At 46.1% G+C, this 15,128-nt stretch overlaps 1 protein-coding gene across 1 annotated transcript in view; it reads right to left on the bottom strand.

The window, feature by feature from the left end:
* Positions 1-14,610, bottom strand: part of LOC101617816 (zinc finger protein OZF-like) — a 37,147-nt gene extending 22,537 nt beyond the window's left edge. The window contains exons 1-3 of the mRNA XM_045135698.1: positions 14,441-14,610; positions 12,798-12,931; positions 10,891-10,980 (exon numbers count right to left, since the gene is read on the bottom strand). Of these exons, the coding sequence (XP_044991633.1) occupies positions 10,891-10,893 (3 nt within the window). The 5' untranslated portion in view covers positions 10,894-10,980; positions 12,798-12,931; positions 14,441-14,610. The remainder of the gene's footprint in view (positions 1-10,890; positions 10,981-12,797; positions 12,932-14,440) is intronic.
* Positions 14,611-15,128: the final 518 nt, after the last annotated feature.

Genomic DNA, 15,128 nt, shown 5'->3' with positions numbered 1-15,128 from the left:
GTACCCATGTAAAGCCAGATGCACAAAGTAACGCATAGATCTGGAGTTTGTTTGCAGCGGTTATAGGCCCTGGTCTGCCCATTCTCATATCCTCTCTCTCTCATTGCAAATAAATAATAAAATAAAATACAAATACACTTTCCACACTCAAGTTACAGAGGACTATTGAAATCCGAATCTTGGTTCTGGGATTTTAAGATAAGTTGAAAGGTTTCCAGGGCAATTCAGTATGAATACAAGACCCAGACCACTGCTCGGAAGCATTACCACTGTTAAACTACTTGCAAGTGGCACCTTAAATTTAGATAAATTTTGCCACAGTGTTATCAGTTTCCATCTTAATCATGATACCTAATTACTATCATTTGCTCAAAAAGTATTTGTTAGTCTTAATCTTAATCATGATACCTATTTATGATTGTTTGCTCAACTCAACATCTTCCACTCATTTTGCTCTTGGTTGAACCTAGGCCTGCATGTGCCCTATGCTCTGTTGTAAATTGTAAAAAGTGTCCCAAACCTGCTGATGTGAATATTTAGGAAGTGCAAAAGAAAACTGCCTGAGAATAGTTGAAGCCATGCCACATACCTTAGTGAATCAAAAACTGATAGACCTAGGGTCATTCTTGTATTAAGATACTGATCATTCCTTCAAAGTATTTATATTATGAGGAACTAAGGTGTCCCTTATTTTTTTTCATTTCAATTTATTCATTCATTCATTTTTGTGAAATGAATACATAGTGAGACAGAGACTCACTATGTAGCACAGACTTGCTGTGAAATGGCAACCCCTTCCTTCTTTCTCTCAAGTGCTGGGATTATATGCATGCCATGATATTCATTTTAAGAAATAATAAAATTCTGCATAGGACATTATGTCAAGGTTCTTTTTTACACACAGCCATCTTGATTTTGCAGGTTATTTCCTTAAATAGTTAGGCCTTATTTTTGGTGTTTTTTTTTTTAATTTTTATTTTATTTTATTTTATTTTATTTTATTTATTTATTTGAGAGCGACAGACACAGAGAGAAAGACAGATAGAGGGAGAGAGAGAGAGAATGGGCGCGCCAGGGCTTCCAGCCTCTGCAAACGAACTCCAGACGCGTGTGCCCCCTTGTGCATCTGGCTAACGTGGGACCTGGGGAACCGAGCCTCGAACCGGGGTCCTTAGGCTTCACAGGCAAGTGCTTAACCGCTAAGCCAACTCTCCAGCCCAAGGCCTTATTTTTTAAAGCTCTTATTTTACAGAAAAAAAATGAGCATGTAGTACAGATTGTTTAATATGCTAATAGTTTATGACTCATATTTTCCTCTTCCTAGTATTTTACAGTCATCATATTTATTACAGACACAAAATAATATATTTGAAGATAGTGAGAAATAATGAACAAATGCATAATTAATTGTTCACTACATCCAAACTTTACATTAGGGATCCCTCTTCACTTTGGTAGCTTTTGACAAATATGTGTCATGTATTCAGCATTTCAGTATTATATAGAATAGTGTCACTGCCCTAAAAATTGCCTCTCTACACATACTGATCACCCTTCCCTTTCCAAAATACAAACCTGCAAATACACACCTTGGCAAACAATAATTTTTAAATGTCCCTGTATTTCTTCATTTCCCATCTTACATCTTTTGAATGATGCTTTCATGTTTAATGGTAAAGGCCTTCCTTCTTCCCTCGGAGAGTCCTAGTTTAAGATGTGATAATAAATCTCTCAATCTCAGTCTATCATTCTATATACTTTCACAGCCCCTCCTTTCTCATTATTTTGAGGCAGCCTCTCACAGTACAGCCCAGACAGCCTTGTACTCACAGCACTGCCTCACTCACCCAAGTGCTGGGATGAGAGGCATGAGATTCAGTTGTCAAGTCTCTCTCTTTCCTTCCCTCTCATTGCCTCATTTCTCTTCCTGTTATCTTCACTCCTTCCCCCCATGTCTTACAAGTGGCAGAGACTGGGCTTGAACTAACAACTCTCCTGTCTCTGCCTGCCAAATGTTGCAATTCCAGATGTGCTACCATTCCCCTTCCACAACCTTCATGGGAGAGGGGAAGTGAAAGACTGGGTCTTGCCATGTAGATCAGGCTGGTTATCTGGTTCTATGAAGCCTATACTGGCTTCAAAGTCATAGCAATCTAATTGCCTCTGTGCTGGAATGAGAAGGGTGTACCACCATGCTTACTAGATCCTTCTTTGTTACCCCTTCTCATTCTGCTCTGGCTGCCTGAATGACCAAGGCCAGCAGATTCTCCTTTCCACATTACTGATGAACCCTAAAAGCAGGACCATCTATAAGAGCACACCATGTTTTATTGGTCTAGGATATCCTTTAGTCAGCCTAAAACGCTGAGTCTCCATGGACCCATAAATGTAGTGTGTGTGTGTGTGTGTGTGTGTGTGTGTGTGTGTGTGTGTGTGTGTGTGTGTGTTGGGGGGGGGGAGGGGCTCTTGCTTATCTTTCCTTACAGGGGCACCATGACACCAGCTGGCAACTGAGTGCTCAAGGGAAGAGTATACTAGGTTCCCTGGAAGATTCCTATGCAAGACCTCAGCATTCCACACTCAAGAAGAGGAATAATCCTTGAAAGCTCGGAGGGGAGGACAGGAGACTATGGAGGCCACACTGCCAAAGCCCTACAGAGCAAGAATCTGACTCAACCCATAGATGGCACACCAGACACATCTCCAAGAAAATTCCTTACACTGCCTTCTTGTGATCTCTATACCCTGGGAGGCAGGGAGGCAGTGTTGCACTGTCCAGCCCAAACTCAGTCATAAAGTTTTCTGAGGTCCCACCGGGAGCAGGTGATAAGGAATGGAACACAGACCCATGAATGCTAGGTAAGGACACTATTACTGAACTGTACCCTTGAGTTTTGTTTTTTTTGTTTGTTTGTTTGTTTGTTTTGCTTTGTTTTTTGAGACAGCATCGAAGTTTCTAAGCTGTACTTGGGACTTTCTGTGCATTACAAGATGCTCTAAACTTAGTTCTCCTGCCTCAGCCTCTGAAGTCACCAGGAGGAATACCAGCCTACACTGCCTGGGCTTGAGGGCAGACTTGAACCAACATCTTCTCCTTTTCGCATGAACGAGGACATCCAGGTTGAGGCAGACGGAGACAGGAAGGAAGCCTTGCACGCAGCTGCTCCTGGAATCCCGAGTTAATTACCCAAGCTGGACAAACTTTATTCTCAAAGATAAAACACAGACACATGCCCAAATGGCACAGAGAGGAAATGCCTTATTAAGGGCCTCCGGCCAGGAGCTGGGAATCCTGACTCTAGCCCATGACACAGTAACCCCAAAACCTGAAGAAAAATTTCATGACGAAGAGGTAGTACGAGACAGAGACTGGAGACATATGGGCTACTGATAGGAGGCCCAAAGTGGGGTCACACTCCCATGTCTGGATTAGGACATTCAAAGAGAGAGTTACAGAGATTCAGAGACAGAGAGGTTATAGGATGCCAAGGTAAAGAGCCCAAGATACAAACCCAGCAACACAAACAAAGCTTCAAATTGGACTGTGATGTTCAGCCCTGGCTGTGCCTCCTAAGGTAGTTGTAATGAGGGGTACAAGACGGGTCAGGAATCACAGAAGATGGACTAGCAGCCCTGCGGCAGTAAGGGGGTGATTATCACCTGGGCTGACCGAAGACCCTCATGTTCAGCTATTGACAACATACCCAGTGAAATCAACCTCTCAATCCACCCTAAACTACTGTTGCATCTCCATCTCCTACCACACTATGTCCAGATACCTAGCCCTTGCCCAAAATCCATGGCCATGAGGCCCAAGGACAAGTGTATCTGAATTTAGAGTGTGACAGCCTCCAACACCATACTGCTACCCTGAAGCCTTCCTACACCTCTACCTGATGGCTAAAGCATGCCCTTGGACCCATGGCAACCTTGCCTGGATAGGGTGACTAGCTTTATAATGATCAGTAGCAGGTACAGTAACATAAGGTGACCAGAGACAAGATATAAAGTTCAGGACACAAAGTGATGGGATTCTGGGTAGCTGGGAGAGAGAATGGAACACAAGTATTTAGGAACAGATATAAGATGATCTCAGTATTTCACTACACAGGCTCCAATTTGCAATAACCTGGAAATCTGATATGAGGATTCCAGGAGGTGAGAGATAAGAGGATTTAGGGGACAAAAGCCAGGAGCCAAGTGACCCAGACAACGGGGAGACAGTGCACAGTCTGACATGCTTATATGGGGTTATAACTTCTCAACACTGGTTAGGAAGCCAGCCAAAAATATACCCTGTGTGTGAGGTCCTGGGACCTGACGTATGCCCTACTGATCACCTTCCAGCAATGTTTCATGGGGTATTCCTAAAAGGTTTTTAAGTTTACATCTGGAAAATTAAGGTAGCACATCAAAGTCATATATACTTGGGTCTTAATGATACTTGTTATTATACAGTGGCAAACATCAGTTACCCACACTTCTTCCATCCTTTTAGAATCCTGTGTGCTTAGTGAAGACCCAGTCTTCTGGAACCTGTGATTAGCAAAAACTGGGCTATTTGTCCCATGGCGGTAGGGAATAGGGGACTCACCCACCAAATCCCCAACCCCTAGCATCAGCTTCCCTTTCTATACATCAAACCAAGCTACATAACCCACTGACTTCCTAGGTTCCAGGGTCCAGGAGGAGGGCCGGTAGACAAAAGCAGCCCTGGCCTCAATTCCTTACGCTTGCCATGCTGCAGCCACACCACACTGGCCAGCAAGGGGCAACACTGCTCCATTCTTCAGAAAGAAAAAAAAAAACTAAGTCAAGCATAGCAAATTGAATTGCTTATCTACTTGCCATGGAGAGAAAGTGACTGTGAAGGAATGCCATGTACCTGCACTATCACTGAATTTTATACAAGTTTTTTTGTTTATTTCAACAGTTTCATCAGAGTATCACTTTGGCCTTGAAATCTCTCTGCACACCAGGCTGGTAAGGAGCCTGTGGTCCTCCCTCCTGCCTTAGCTTCCAGAGTGGATGTGATTACAGACACACAGTGCCACATTCCTGCTTCGGGAGTGAGACTGACCCAGTCTTGGCCCTTTCTCTGTTCCGCACTGTCAAGGCGCTGAGGGAGAACATCCCCACACAGAGGAAGGAGGAAGCACAGCTGCTTCTCGTATCCTGCATCCATTGTTAACCATCCATCTGGGTGAGCTCAACCAGCAAAAGTGCCTTCCCAAAGCAGCTCCACACTGATGCTCACTGCTATACAGATAGGCCACAGAGGACAGAGACTTACAAGGAACAAAAAGGGACAAGTAGCTGGAGCTTGGCAGCTCATTGTATAAATGTTAGCATCTGGAAAGCAGCGGTTAGGACTGCTGCAGGCTTAAGGCTACCTTGACCACCTTATCCTCTGTGGAATTACAGGCATGTGCTACCATGACCAGTTCTATCACTCCACACTTAAAGTTCTTTCCAGAACATTACCTTTTTCAGAAGGCCAATTCCCATAGCTATATCTTTGTGTTTTCCTCATGTAGTCCTCCCGTAGTTTCATTTAAAGTCTTCTTGTTTCTTTTTAAATATTTTGTTTAATTTGAGAGAGAAAGAGGCAAAATGAGAGAGAGAAAGGAAAAAAACTGGCACGCAAAGGTCTCTAGCCACTGCAAACAAACTCCTGATGCATGTGCCACCTTGTGCAGCTGGCTTATATGATACTGGGGAATCAATCCCAGTCTTTCTCTTTGTAGCATTCATGTGTTGGCCTTGAACTCACAGTGATCCTCCAGCATCAGCCTCTTGACTGCTGGGATGAAAGGTATACACCACCATAACTGACTAACATTTAAGGTCTTTTAAAATGTTCAGGTCTGTGATCCACTGGTCCTGAGTGACAGAGATCTAGTTTCAGACTTGTATATGGGAATAATCAGTCTTTTGAAGAGCCTGTCTTTTTTCAAAATTGGTCATTTGTAATTATGCTTAAATTCATATGTGTGTATGAATATACCTCTGGGTCACAATAATTCTAGCCTATGCAACTATGTGACTATCTTGGGACCCATACCTAGCTCTTTTGGTAATATTGTTATGTTACATAATGTGTAGCATTATAGTTTTTACACACAATCTCCTTGGCCACACAGTTATCTGTATGAACTTCATTAGCATATTTTCACTTTAATCTAGTATATTAGATGCTTTCTCCATGCTTTTATCTATACCAATAAATTAATGCTGCTCTCAACCAACTCCCCAAACCATCCCACAGTACTGCTTTACTGAGCCTAGTGAGGAAACTTTTCTGGAGTATTGCCATAGCCAAGTCACTGTGTTGCCCATCCCATGGTGGCAGCCAATACACAATTAAGCCGTGCCCTCCAGAAGTCAGCATCACTTCCCATTCATTGAACCAAGCACCACACTCCTCATCTCTCCTTGGCTTGATGGCCCAGAAGAGACAATGGGGGGCTCTAAAGCAGGACAGGTCTCTCCTGGGCAATCAGTTATCTTTGCCTTGCTGTGCCCACCACACTGCCCAGCAGAAAATGCTATCATCCCATTCCACAGAAGAACAAAGTGAGTCTCAAGAGAGGACCTCATTTCTCTGTGAAGTTGAATGAGAATGGAGACAAGGGCTCTGTCCACGTCAACCATAGTTACTACCACCGAACTTCACCCACTTGGTTTTTATCATGCAGAGTCTGTTATTTAGGCTGCCCTTGAACACACTATGTAGCCCAGGATGATCTTGAACTTTCAACACTTCCTCCTTCCAAACTTACCTCAGAAGCTGGGATGTTAGGTTTGTATCACCATGACTGGTTCGAAAGCGAGATCTGAACCTAAGCCAAGGACACATCCTATTTCAAATTAACAGAGTACTGGGGTAGGACACCAGAGAGAAGGAGGCTTGAAGGGATGAGAACTCCGTGCACAGCTGCTCCTGGAATCCTGCATTACAAATTAACCACCCAAGAGTGTGGAGTCCCAGCCAGCCAAAGTTCATTCCCAGCCCATCAATCAACATCCACATTCAATGACAGACCACTGAAGACATGGACATAGTGACAAAGATGGAGAGACAAAAGAGGACCTGTGTCTGCAGGATCGTGGTCAATAAATATGAATTACCATGCTTAGGAAGCTGAGGCAGGAGGAGGTCTTTAGTACCATTATAATGGGAGAGCCAGATACAATTAATACTGAGCCCACTTGAGAAATTCATCCTTACAAATCTGTTTATCTAGAACCACTCCTGGCATCACTATTAGTCAGAATTCCGTGGAATCAACAGAATGAATATGTATTAAAAGGAAGATTTGTTATATTTGCTTACAGACTAAGAGCTGAGCAGTCCAGTAATGACTGTCTGCAGGCTGGAGAATCTGGGAACTCTGTGGTTCCTCAATGCATGAGGCTGGATGTCTCAGCAGCCCCAATCTGGCACTGGAGGCCTAGAGGATTCCTGGGGAACTGCCGGCCTTCAGTCCATGTTGGAAGGCTGAAGAAGCTGGTTTCAGATGTCCATGAAGGAAGGCAGCAACAGGGTAGATGCATGCACCAGTGAGTAGCAAGGGCAGCCAGGCCAAAGACCCTGTCACTTGAAGGGCTGGTTACTCTGAGGGCCACCCAATAAATGCATTTCTTAATTCCTGATCTGATCAAGTTGACAAAGAAATTAAATTGCCGCACATGTATGTGACATTATACTTCATTTTCACTCCCCTCCCCCACAGTACGGCCCCTGTTGCTGGATCCCTTTCTCCTCCCTCCCCAAATACTGTCAACCTACCATTCCTGTACTAATTATACCATGAATTGTGAGCTCAGTATCTTAATATCACCTTTTCCCTTTTAAAACCAAAAGAAATAAATAAAATTCCTCCTGCTTCATTAAAACTACATTGAGATTCCATCTCACTCCTGTCAGATTGGCTACCATCATGGAAACAAATGATCATAAATGGTGGCAGGGATATGGAAAAAGAGGAACCCTTCTACACTGCTGGTGGGAATGCAATCTGGTCCAGACATTGTGGAAATCAGTGTGGAGGTTCCTAAAACAGCTACAGATTGATCTACCATATGACCCAGCTATAGCACTCCTAGGCATATATCCAAAGGACTCATCTCATTTCCTTAGAAGTACATGCTCAACCATATTTATTGCTGCTCAATTTATAATAGCTGGGAAATGGAACCAGCCTAGATGTCCCTCAACTGATGAGTGGATAATGAAGATGTGGCACATTTACACAATGGAGTTCTACTCAGTGGTAAAGAAAAATGAAGTTATGAAATTTGCAGAAAAATGGATGTATCTGGAAAGGATTATACTAAGTGAGGTAACCCAGGCCCAGAAAGACAAGTGCCACATGTTCTCCCTCATATGTGGATCCTAGCTACAGATGACTGGGCTTCTGCGTGAGAAGGAAAATACTTAGTAGCAGAGGCCAGTAAGTTAAAAAGGAGATATAAGGGAAGAGAAAGGAAGGGAGGAGGGTACTTAATAGGTTGGTATTTTATATATGTAAGTACAATGATTGAGATGGGGACGTAATATGATAGAGAATGGAATTTCAAAGGGGAAACTGCGGGGGGAGAGGGAGGGTATTATCATAGGATATATTTTATAATCATGGAAAATGTTAATAAAAATTGTGAAAAGAAAAAAAAATAAATAAAAGAAAAGAAAAAAGAAAAAAAATTCCTCCTGCTTCAGCCTCTTCATCAACTAGGAATATAAGACTATACTACCTGGATTTGAGGGGAGATTTGAAACAAGGTATTGGCCAATTCCCCATTCACCTTAACAGGGCACTGAATAGAAGACACAGATATCACTGGAAGGAGATGGGAAGGGGTAAAGTTTCTGCACACAGCTGCTCCTGGAATCCTGCATCCTTTCTTAATCATCCAACCTGTCCAAGTCCTTTCTGAGACCAAGCCAACACTCAGACACATGCATAAATGGCTCAGAGGGAAAGTGCCTAATAAAGGTCACCAACCCAGGAAGGGGGATTCCTGATTTCAGCCTATGTCCTAGTGATCCCAGGACCTGAAGAAAAGACTTCATAAAAACAGGTAGTGAGAGACCAAGACACTAGAGAGAGATGGGCCAGTGACAGTGGGAGGTGCCAAAGTAGGCAGTTAATTAGGCAGATCAGGACACCCCTTAAAGGGAGGGACCTTAGGATGTCACACCCTCGCCATGCCTATCCCAGATCTGTGCCAGTCTTGGGATTTAGTGTTTGCCCATCTCACCCAACTAGACTGTGTCAAGTGCGCATTCTGCCCACATACTGGTGAATTTCTCCTCTAAGCCCAGGCTGATTGGCTGGGACACCTGGTGTAGGTGTGTCCAGGTGTGATGGCACAAATTCTATGTTGCCCTGGATCCACAGAGAGAGTGGGCCATTTTTTCCTCTCTCTGGAGCTCGCAGCAACGTTTTTTGGTGTGTTCAGATAGGTAAGAGCTCTTTCTCATGCTGGGGTGGGAAGATAAAACTTTTTCCTTTTATTACTGTCTTCACTTTTTTTTTGTTTGATTGCTTGGTTTTGGTTTTTCAAGGTAGGGCTTCATTCTAGTCCAGGCTGACCTGAAATTCACTATGCAGTCTCAGAGTAGCCTCAAACTCACAGTAATCCACCCACCTCGGCCTCCCGAGTGCTGGCATTAAAGGTGTGTGCTACCAAACCCTGCTACTGACTTCACTTTTGAGCTTTCTTGGATGCACACATTTTTAAAATCCCTTCTCAGGTTTTGTTTTGTTTTGTTTTCCCCTAAGATCAATGTTCGGTTACAAGGGCTCTTGGTGGCCTATGTGGATTGTTGGGCTCCATCTGGTGTACTTCTCCCCACTCTATCTTCCTTTTTTCCCAGTTTTATCCCTTCCCCACTCCTTTGTAAGTTCTGAATAAAACGTGGTATTTTAAAAATCAGTCTCTGGAATTGCCAATTCTTTGATTAGTTTGCAGATATGAATTCAAGGTTTGGGGTTCCAGAACATACCCCAAGACCCCAATCCGCCTATTGCAACAGAACAATATAGGGTCACTTTCCATGCCTGGAAAAGGACAGTGAAAGAAAAAGTCACAGAGATTCAAAGACAGAAAGAAGAAAGGTTCTGAGGTAACAGCCTAAGACACAAATCCAAAAGTACACAAAGTTGCACATGAGAGCTGTAACCTCGAACCCTGGCTAAGCCTCCCTGAGGGGCTGCAACAGGATTTAGGAAACACAGGAGAAAGAATGGCTGCCCTGGGGAAATGGGTGGCCATGATCAGGCAGGCTGAGCCAAGTTCCTTCTGTTCACCTGCTGACAGGGTACCTGGTGACACCCACTTCCCCACCCCACCCCCACACTACGGCTGCGCCGCTAGTCTCCATCTCCTACACACCGTGACCAGACGCCGCATCTTACCCCACCATGGACATGAGGCCCACGCTCCTTTACAGATCAGTAACACCAGATTCCAATGCCAAGCTGCCACCATGAAGCCTTCCTACACCTCTGCCTGATGGCTAAAACATGCCTGTGTGGACCCAAGACAACCTCATAACAGCAGAGTGAGTAGCAGGTGAGTGTCACGAAGATGACCAGAGCCCAAAGACAAAGTTTAGGTCATAAAAGATGGAGTTCTGAGCAACTGGGGGACAGAATGGAACCTGATAACTCAGGAACAGACATGTAAGATCATGGAGGTATTTAATGACACAAGAACAATGTTGCAATGGCCTGGAAATCAGGTATAAGGGTTCCAGAAGGTGAGAGGTCTGGCAATCCTTAGGGTCAGAATCCAGGAGCCAAGTGACACAGACAATGGGGAGCCAGCGAACAGGGTTGTACGTTTCCTTCCTCTGGCACAGGAAGACAAGCGCAAACTCACCATGTCTAGATCGTGGGGAATAAAGTGCCCTCTCTTGATCCCACTGCAGCAAAGTTTCGCAGAGTACTCTAGAAAAGTTCAGGTTTCCATCTGGAAAATTAATAAGGTCATACGTCAAGATCATCTATGCTTAGACTTTAAGCATAAACCATTATTACTGTAACACTATTATTTTAAGTGTACAGAGGGAATATTATCAGTATGTAGGTAACATTTACCAAAAATGTTGCTAACTGCTGGAGTTTTTGACTTTCAGCTCACAAGAGACTCCAAGCAGACCCCAGAGTGAGGGGCTCCTTTCCTTTCTTATGTCCTCTTAATTTTCCCCATTTCTATTTTCCTCACGACATAGACCATGACTTCACCCTTCAGATCTCCTTAAGCCTCACTCCTTCCTGAGATCTGGCCACCAGCATCAGACATTATCTCCCTCAAAATCTTTTCCTTAGGACGGGAGTGATGGCTTGGCGGTTAAAGTGCATACTTGCAAAGACTAAGGACCCAGGTTTGATTCTCCAGGCCCCACACAAGCCAGATGCACAAGGTGGCACATGCGTCTGGAATTCATTTGCAATGGCTAGAGACCCTGGCATACCCATTCTCTCTCCTCTTTCTCTCCTTCTCTCTCTCTATCTCAAATAAAAATAAAAATAAATAAATACCCTTTTCCTTGAAGTCTCCTCTCTCAGACCCTCACTGCTTTCCTCAGACCATGACTTCTTCCTTCATACCTGTAAGACCTGTCTTCCTCACACAGATCCTCCTCCCACAGACTCCTTAGTCCACTGTCTATCTTCAGAGACTGGGGAACACCAAGGATTCAACCTTTTCCCATCCTTTTAGAATCCTGTGTGCTTGGTAATGACACAGCCTCTGGCATACTTGTCCCATGGTGGCAGCCAATGAGGGACACAACCACCAAATCTGTAACCCCTGGCATCAGCTTTCTTTACTGCATAATAAGCTAACCTCTATATCCCACTGGTGTCCTAAGTTTTATGATCTCAGAGAGAGGGCTGGTGGACTGCAAGGCAGCTCTGCCCTCTGCAGAATAATTTCTTACATATTTTTTATTTATTTCTCTGCATGCAGAAAGAGAGAAAATGGATGCACCAGGGCCTCCAGCCACTACAAAAAAACTCCAGATGAATATGCCACTTTGTACATCTGGCTTTATGTGGGAACTGGAGAATCAAATCTGGGTCATTAGGCTTTACAAGTGCCTTAGCCACTGAGCCTTCATTCTATCCCCATAAAACAACTTTTTACACTTTCCATGCTGCAGCCACACCACACTTGCCACCAGGGAGCAACATACTCTACTCCAGAGAATAAAATACAGAATCAAGGGCAGGAATTGGCTTCTCTGAGAAGCCACTGAGAGGTGGTTGGGAATGAACTTTATTAAATAAAGCACAGGTCATGCCAGGCACTTGCCTCATCACTGAGTTTTATATACTTGGTTTTGGTTGTTTCAGAAAGAGTTTCAGCAGGTACCCAGTTTGGCCTTGAAATATTTCTGTAGACCAGATTGGTCTGGAACTTGTGGTTCTACCTCCTGCCTCAAGTGCCCAAGTGGCCATGACTACAACTCTCCACACAGATGCCTGTTTGGAAGTGAGGTTGAATGACTGAACATAGCTCTTAGCCCCTTCCCTTGTTTCACCATAACAGAGAACAGACAGGGAACATCCAGATAGAAGGAAGGAGGCAGGAAGGGGTGAGACTCTGGGCATGGCTGCTCCTGGTATCCTACATCCAGTGTTAATCATCCACCTGGGTGGGGTCTCAACCAGAGAAAATACTTCCCCAAACCATAGCTCCACAATGATTTTTATTGTCTTACACACAGGCGACAGAATATAGAGACAGAGAGGCAGATATGAGAAGGAAGAAGAAACAGGTACCTGGAAGTTGAAAGCTCATGTATATGAATCTCAGTACTTGGAAGGCAGAAGTGACAGTATTCCTGCAAGCTTCAGGCAAGCTTGAGCTACACAGGGATTTCTAGGTCCATCTTGACACTAGAATGAGACACTACCTGAAAAAAGAACAGAAAAGGAAAACAGTGAAAGGATGAGGGACAACTATACAGACGTAAGACAAGCCAGAGAAGCAGAGAGCTCCTGTGTCCCCCTGGGCAGGACTGGGGTCCATGCCTCATTCCTCTGCCCCAGAGTATCCAAAGCCTTCCCTTCTGACCTCTGACCCTCAGTGAAAATGATTCAACCCCAGCAACAGCCCATCCAGAGGGAAAACCAGGAACGCTCCACATTTCAGGTCTGTGCATCAAGGAGAAGAGGAAGCAGACTGCTTCTGCCCTGCCTCCCTGCTCCTGTGCTTCTGAGTCATGATGACCCAGGCCAGCTGGACCTGTTTACCAGCCAGGTCCTTCCCAGTGTAGGACAGAAAAGGGAAAGGAAAGAGGAGTCAATCTCACCTCAAACCCCAGGGCCTGGCCTTGATCTCGAACTGTGGCCTACTGATCTGTCTTAGTCTCTGTGTCTCTCTGGATCTCCCCACCTGTCTCTAATTGTCTGACTTCACAGGACTCCACCAGTGCTCTGAAGACTCTAGTGGGGGAGACCTATTCAGCACCCCACCACTGCCTGAACAGATCAAAGTGAGTCCCAAAGTAATGTCATGACATGACTGAGAAGGGATGTACCTAAATAATGTCACCCAGTAAGAAAATGTATCTGGATTCCAATCCATGTGTGAGTGACCCTAGCGCCTCAAGGAAGTGCATCATGGGGAAGAGGTAGTGGTTAGAGATGCAGATACACCAGGGAAACATGAACCAATGATTACAGAGATTAAGGCCCTGAAAGTCACATGTCTGGACTTCTACAATTAGAGATAATCGCAAAGATACATATACAGAGAAATCAGAGATTAAGTGATAGACAACAATAGATACAAAACCAGAGGCCCGGGGGAAACTCTGGAGATGAGGTGACACTGCGACCTTTGGTGCTAAATCCCTGGTGACAGGTCAGCACGGGTCAGAAAACCCAGGGTGTATAACATCCAGAGATGTCCAGACCACTGAGGCAATCATCCACCTGGCTGACAAGTCCCTTTAATTCATCCAGGAGTGGGGCACCTGGCAAATCCACCCTTTCTGGCTGGATGCTCCAGGCTCCAATGTCCCCCAGGATCCATGGACGTGGTCCCGTGCCGGGCTCACCCTGCCCAACACCACAGCCCGGGCTCCGGGCGGCCCCTCGGCAAGCGTCCCACGAGCCTTCCCCGGAGCCCGCCAGCCCCGGGGCTCCTGCACGGCGGCGGCTGCACGCAGCGGGCCGCAGGCCTGGGCACGTCCGAGGTGCGGACGCGGCGCGGACAGCTTCCATCCCTGGCTCGGGGGCCGCGCACACTCCACGCCCCGAGCGCTGCCGCCGGCCGGGGTCTCCGCGACGGGGGGACGCGTGCAGGGCGGCCCGATCGCCAGCTCGGCCCGGGGACCGGGCGGCGGAAGACGCGGAGCCCAGGCCGCCGTGCACACCGGCCGCCGCCAGGCCCGCCCCGGACCGGACGTCACACTCACCATGTCCGGCGTCCCCAACGCCAGCGGCTCCGTCCGCTCTGCCGCCGCACGGTGGCTCGGGCCGCACAGTGGGAACCGAAGCCCCCAAACTCCAGGAAGGAAACGGTCCCGGCGTCCCCGAGCTGCAGGACGGGCCGCGCGCTCCGACACAAAGGCGCGCACTGCGGAAGCCGCCCCGCCCGCCGCGATCCGGGTGGACCGCGCGCCCATTGGACGAGCCCCGAGCCCCGCCCCCGACCCTGACTGACAGCGGGTGGACCGCGCGCCCATTGGACGAGCCCCGAGCCCCGCCCCCGGCCCTGACTGACAGCGGGTGGCAGGGAACCTTGGGCAAGCAAAGCCACAGACACAATTTATGTGCAAGTGCTCTTTCGCTACTCTGACCTCACGATGTGGGAGGCTGAGGCAGAAGGATCAGCAGTGCAAAGCCAGGCTCGGCTATATGAGACTTCTACTCAAAAAGAAACTGAAATAGCTTTTGATCCCAGCACTCTGGAGGCAGCAGCAGGAGGATCACTGTGATTTCAAGGTCACCCAGACACTACAGAGTGAATTTCAGGTCAGCTTGGGCTACAGGAAACTACCTCAAGACCCCCATAATGAAAAACTAAAATAAACAACTTGAAAATAAATTATTTTTTTGAAAGAGGAAGAGAGAGAATGGGCACGCCAGGGCCTCCAGCCGCAA

The sequence above is a fragment of the Jaculus jaculus genome, chromosome 16 (genome assembly GCF_020740685.1).
Source record: "Jaculus jaculus isolate mJacJac1 chromosome 16, mJacJac1.mat.Y.cur, whole genome shotgun sequence".
Classification (NCBI taxonomy): Eukaryota; Metazoa; Chordata; class Mammalia; order Rodentia; family Dipodidae; genus Jaculus; species Jaculus jaculus.
This window is presented reverse-complemented; position numbering and strand designations above follow the sequence as displayed.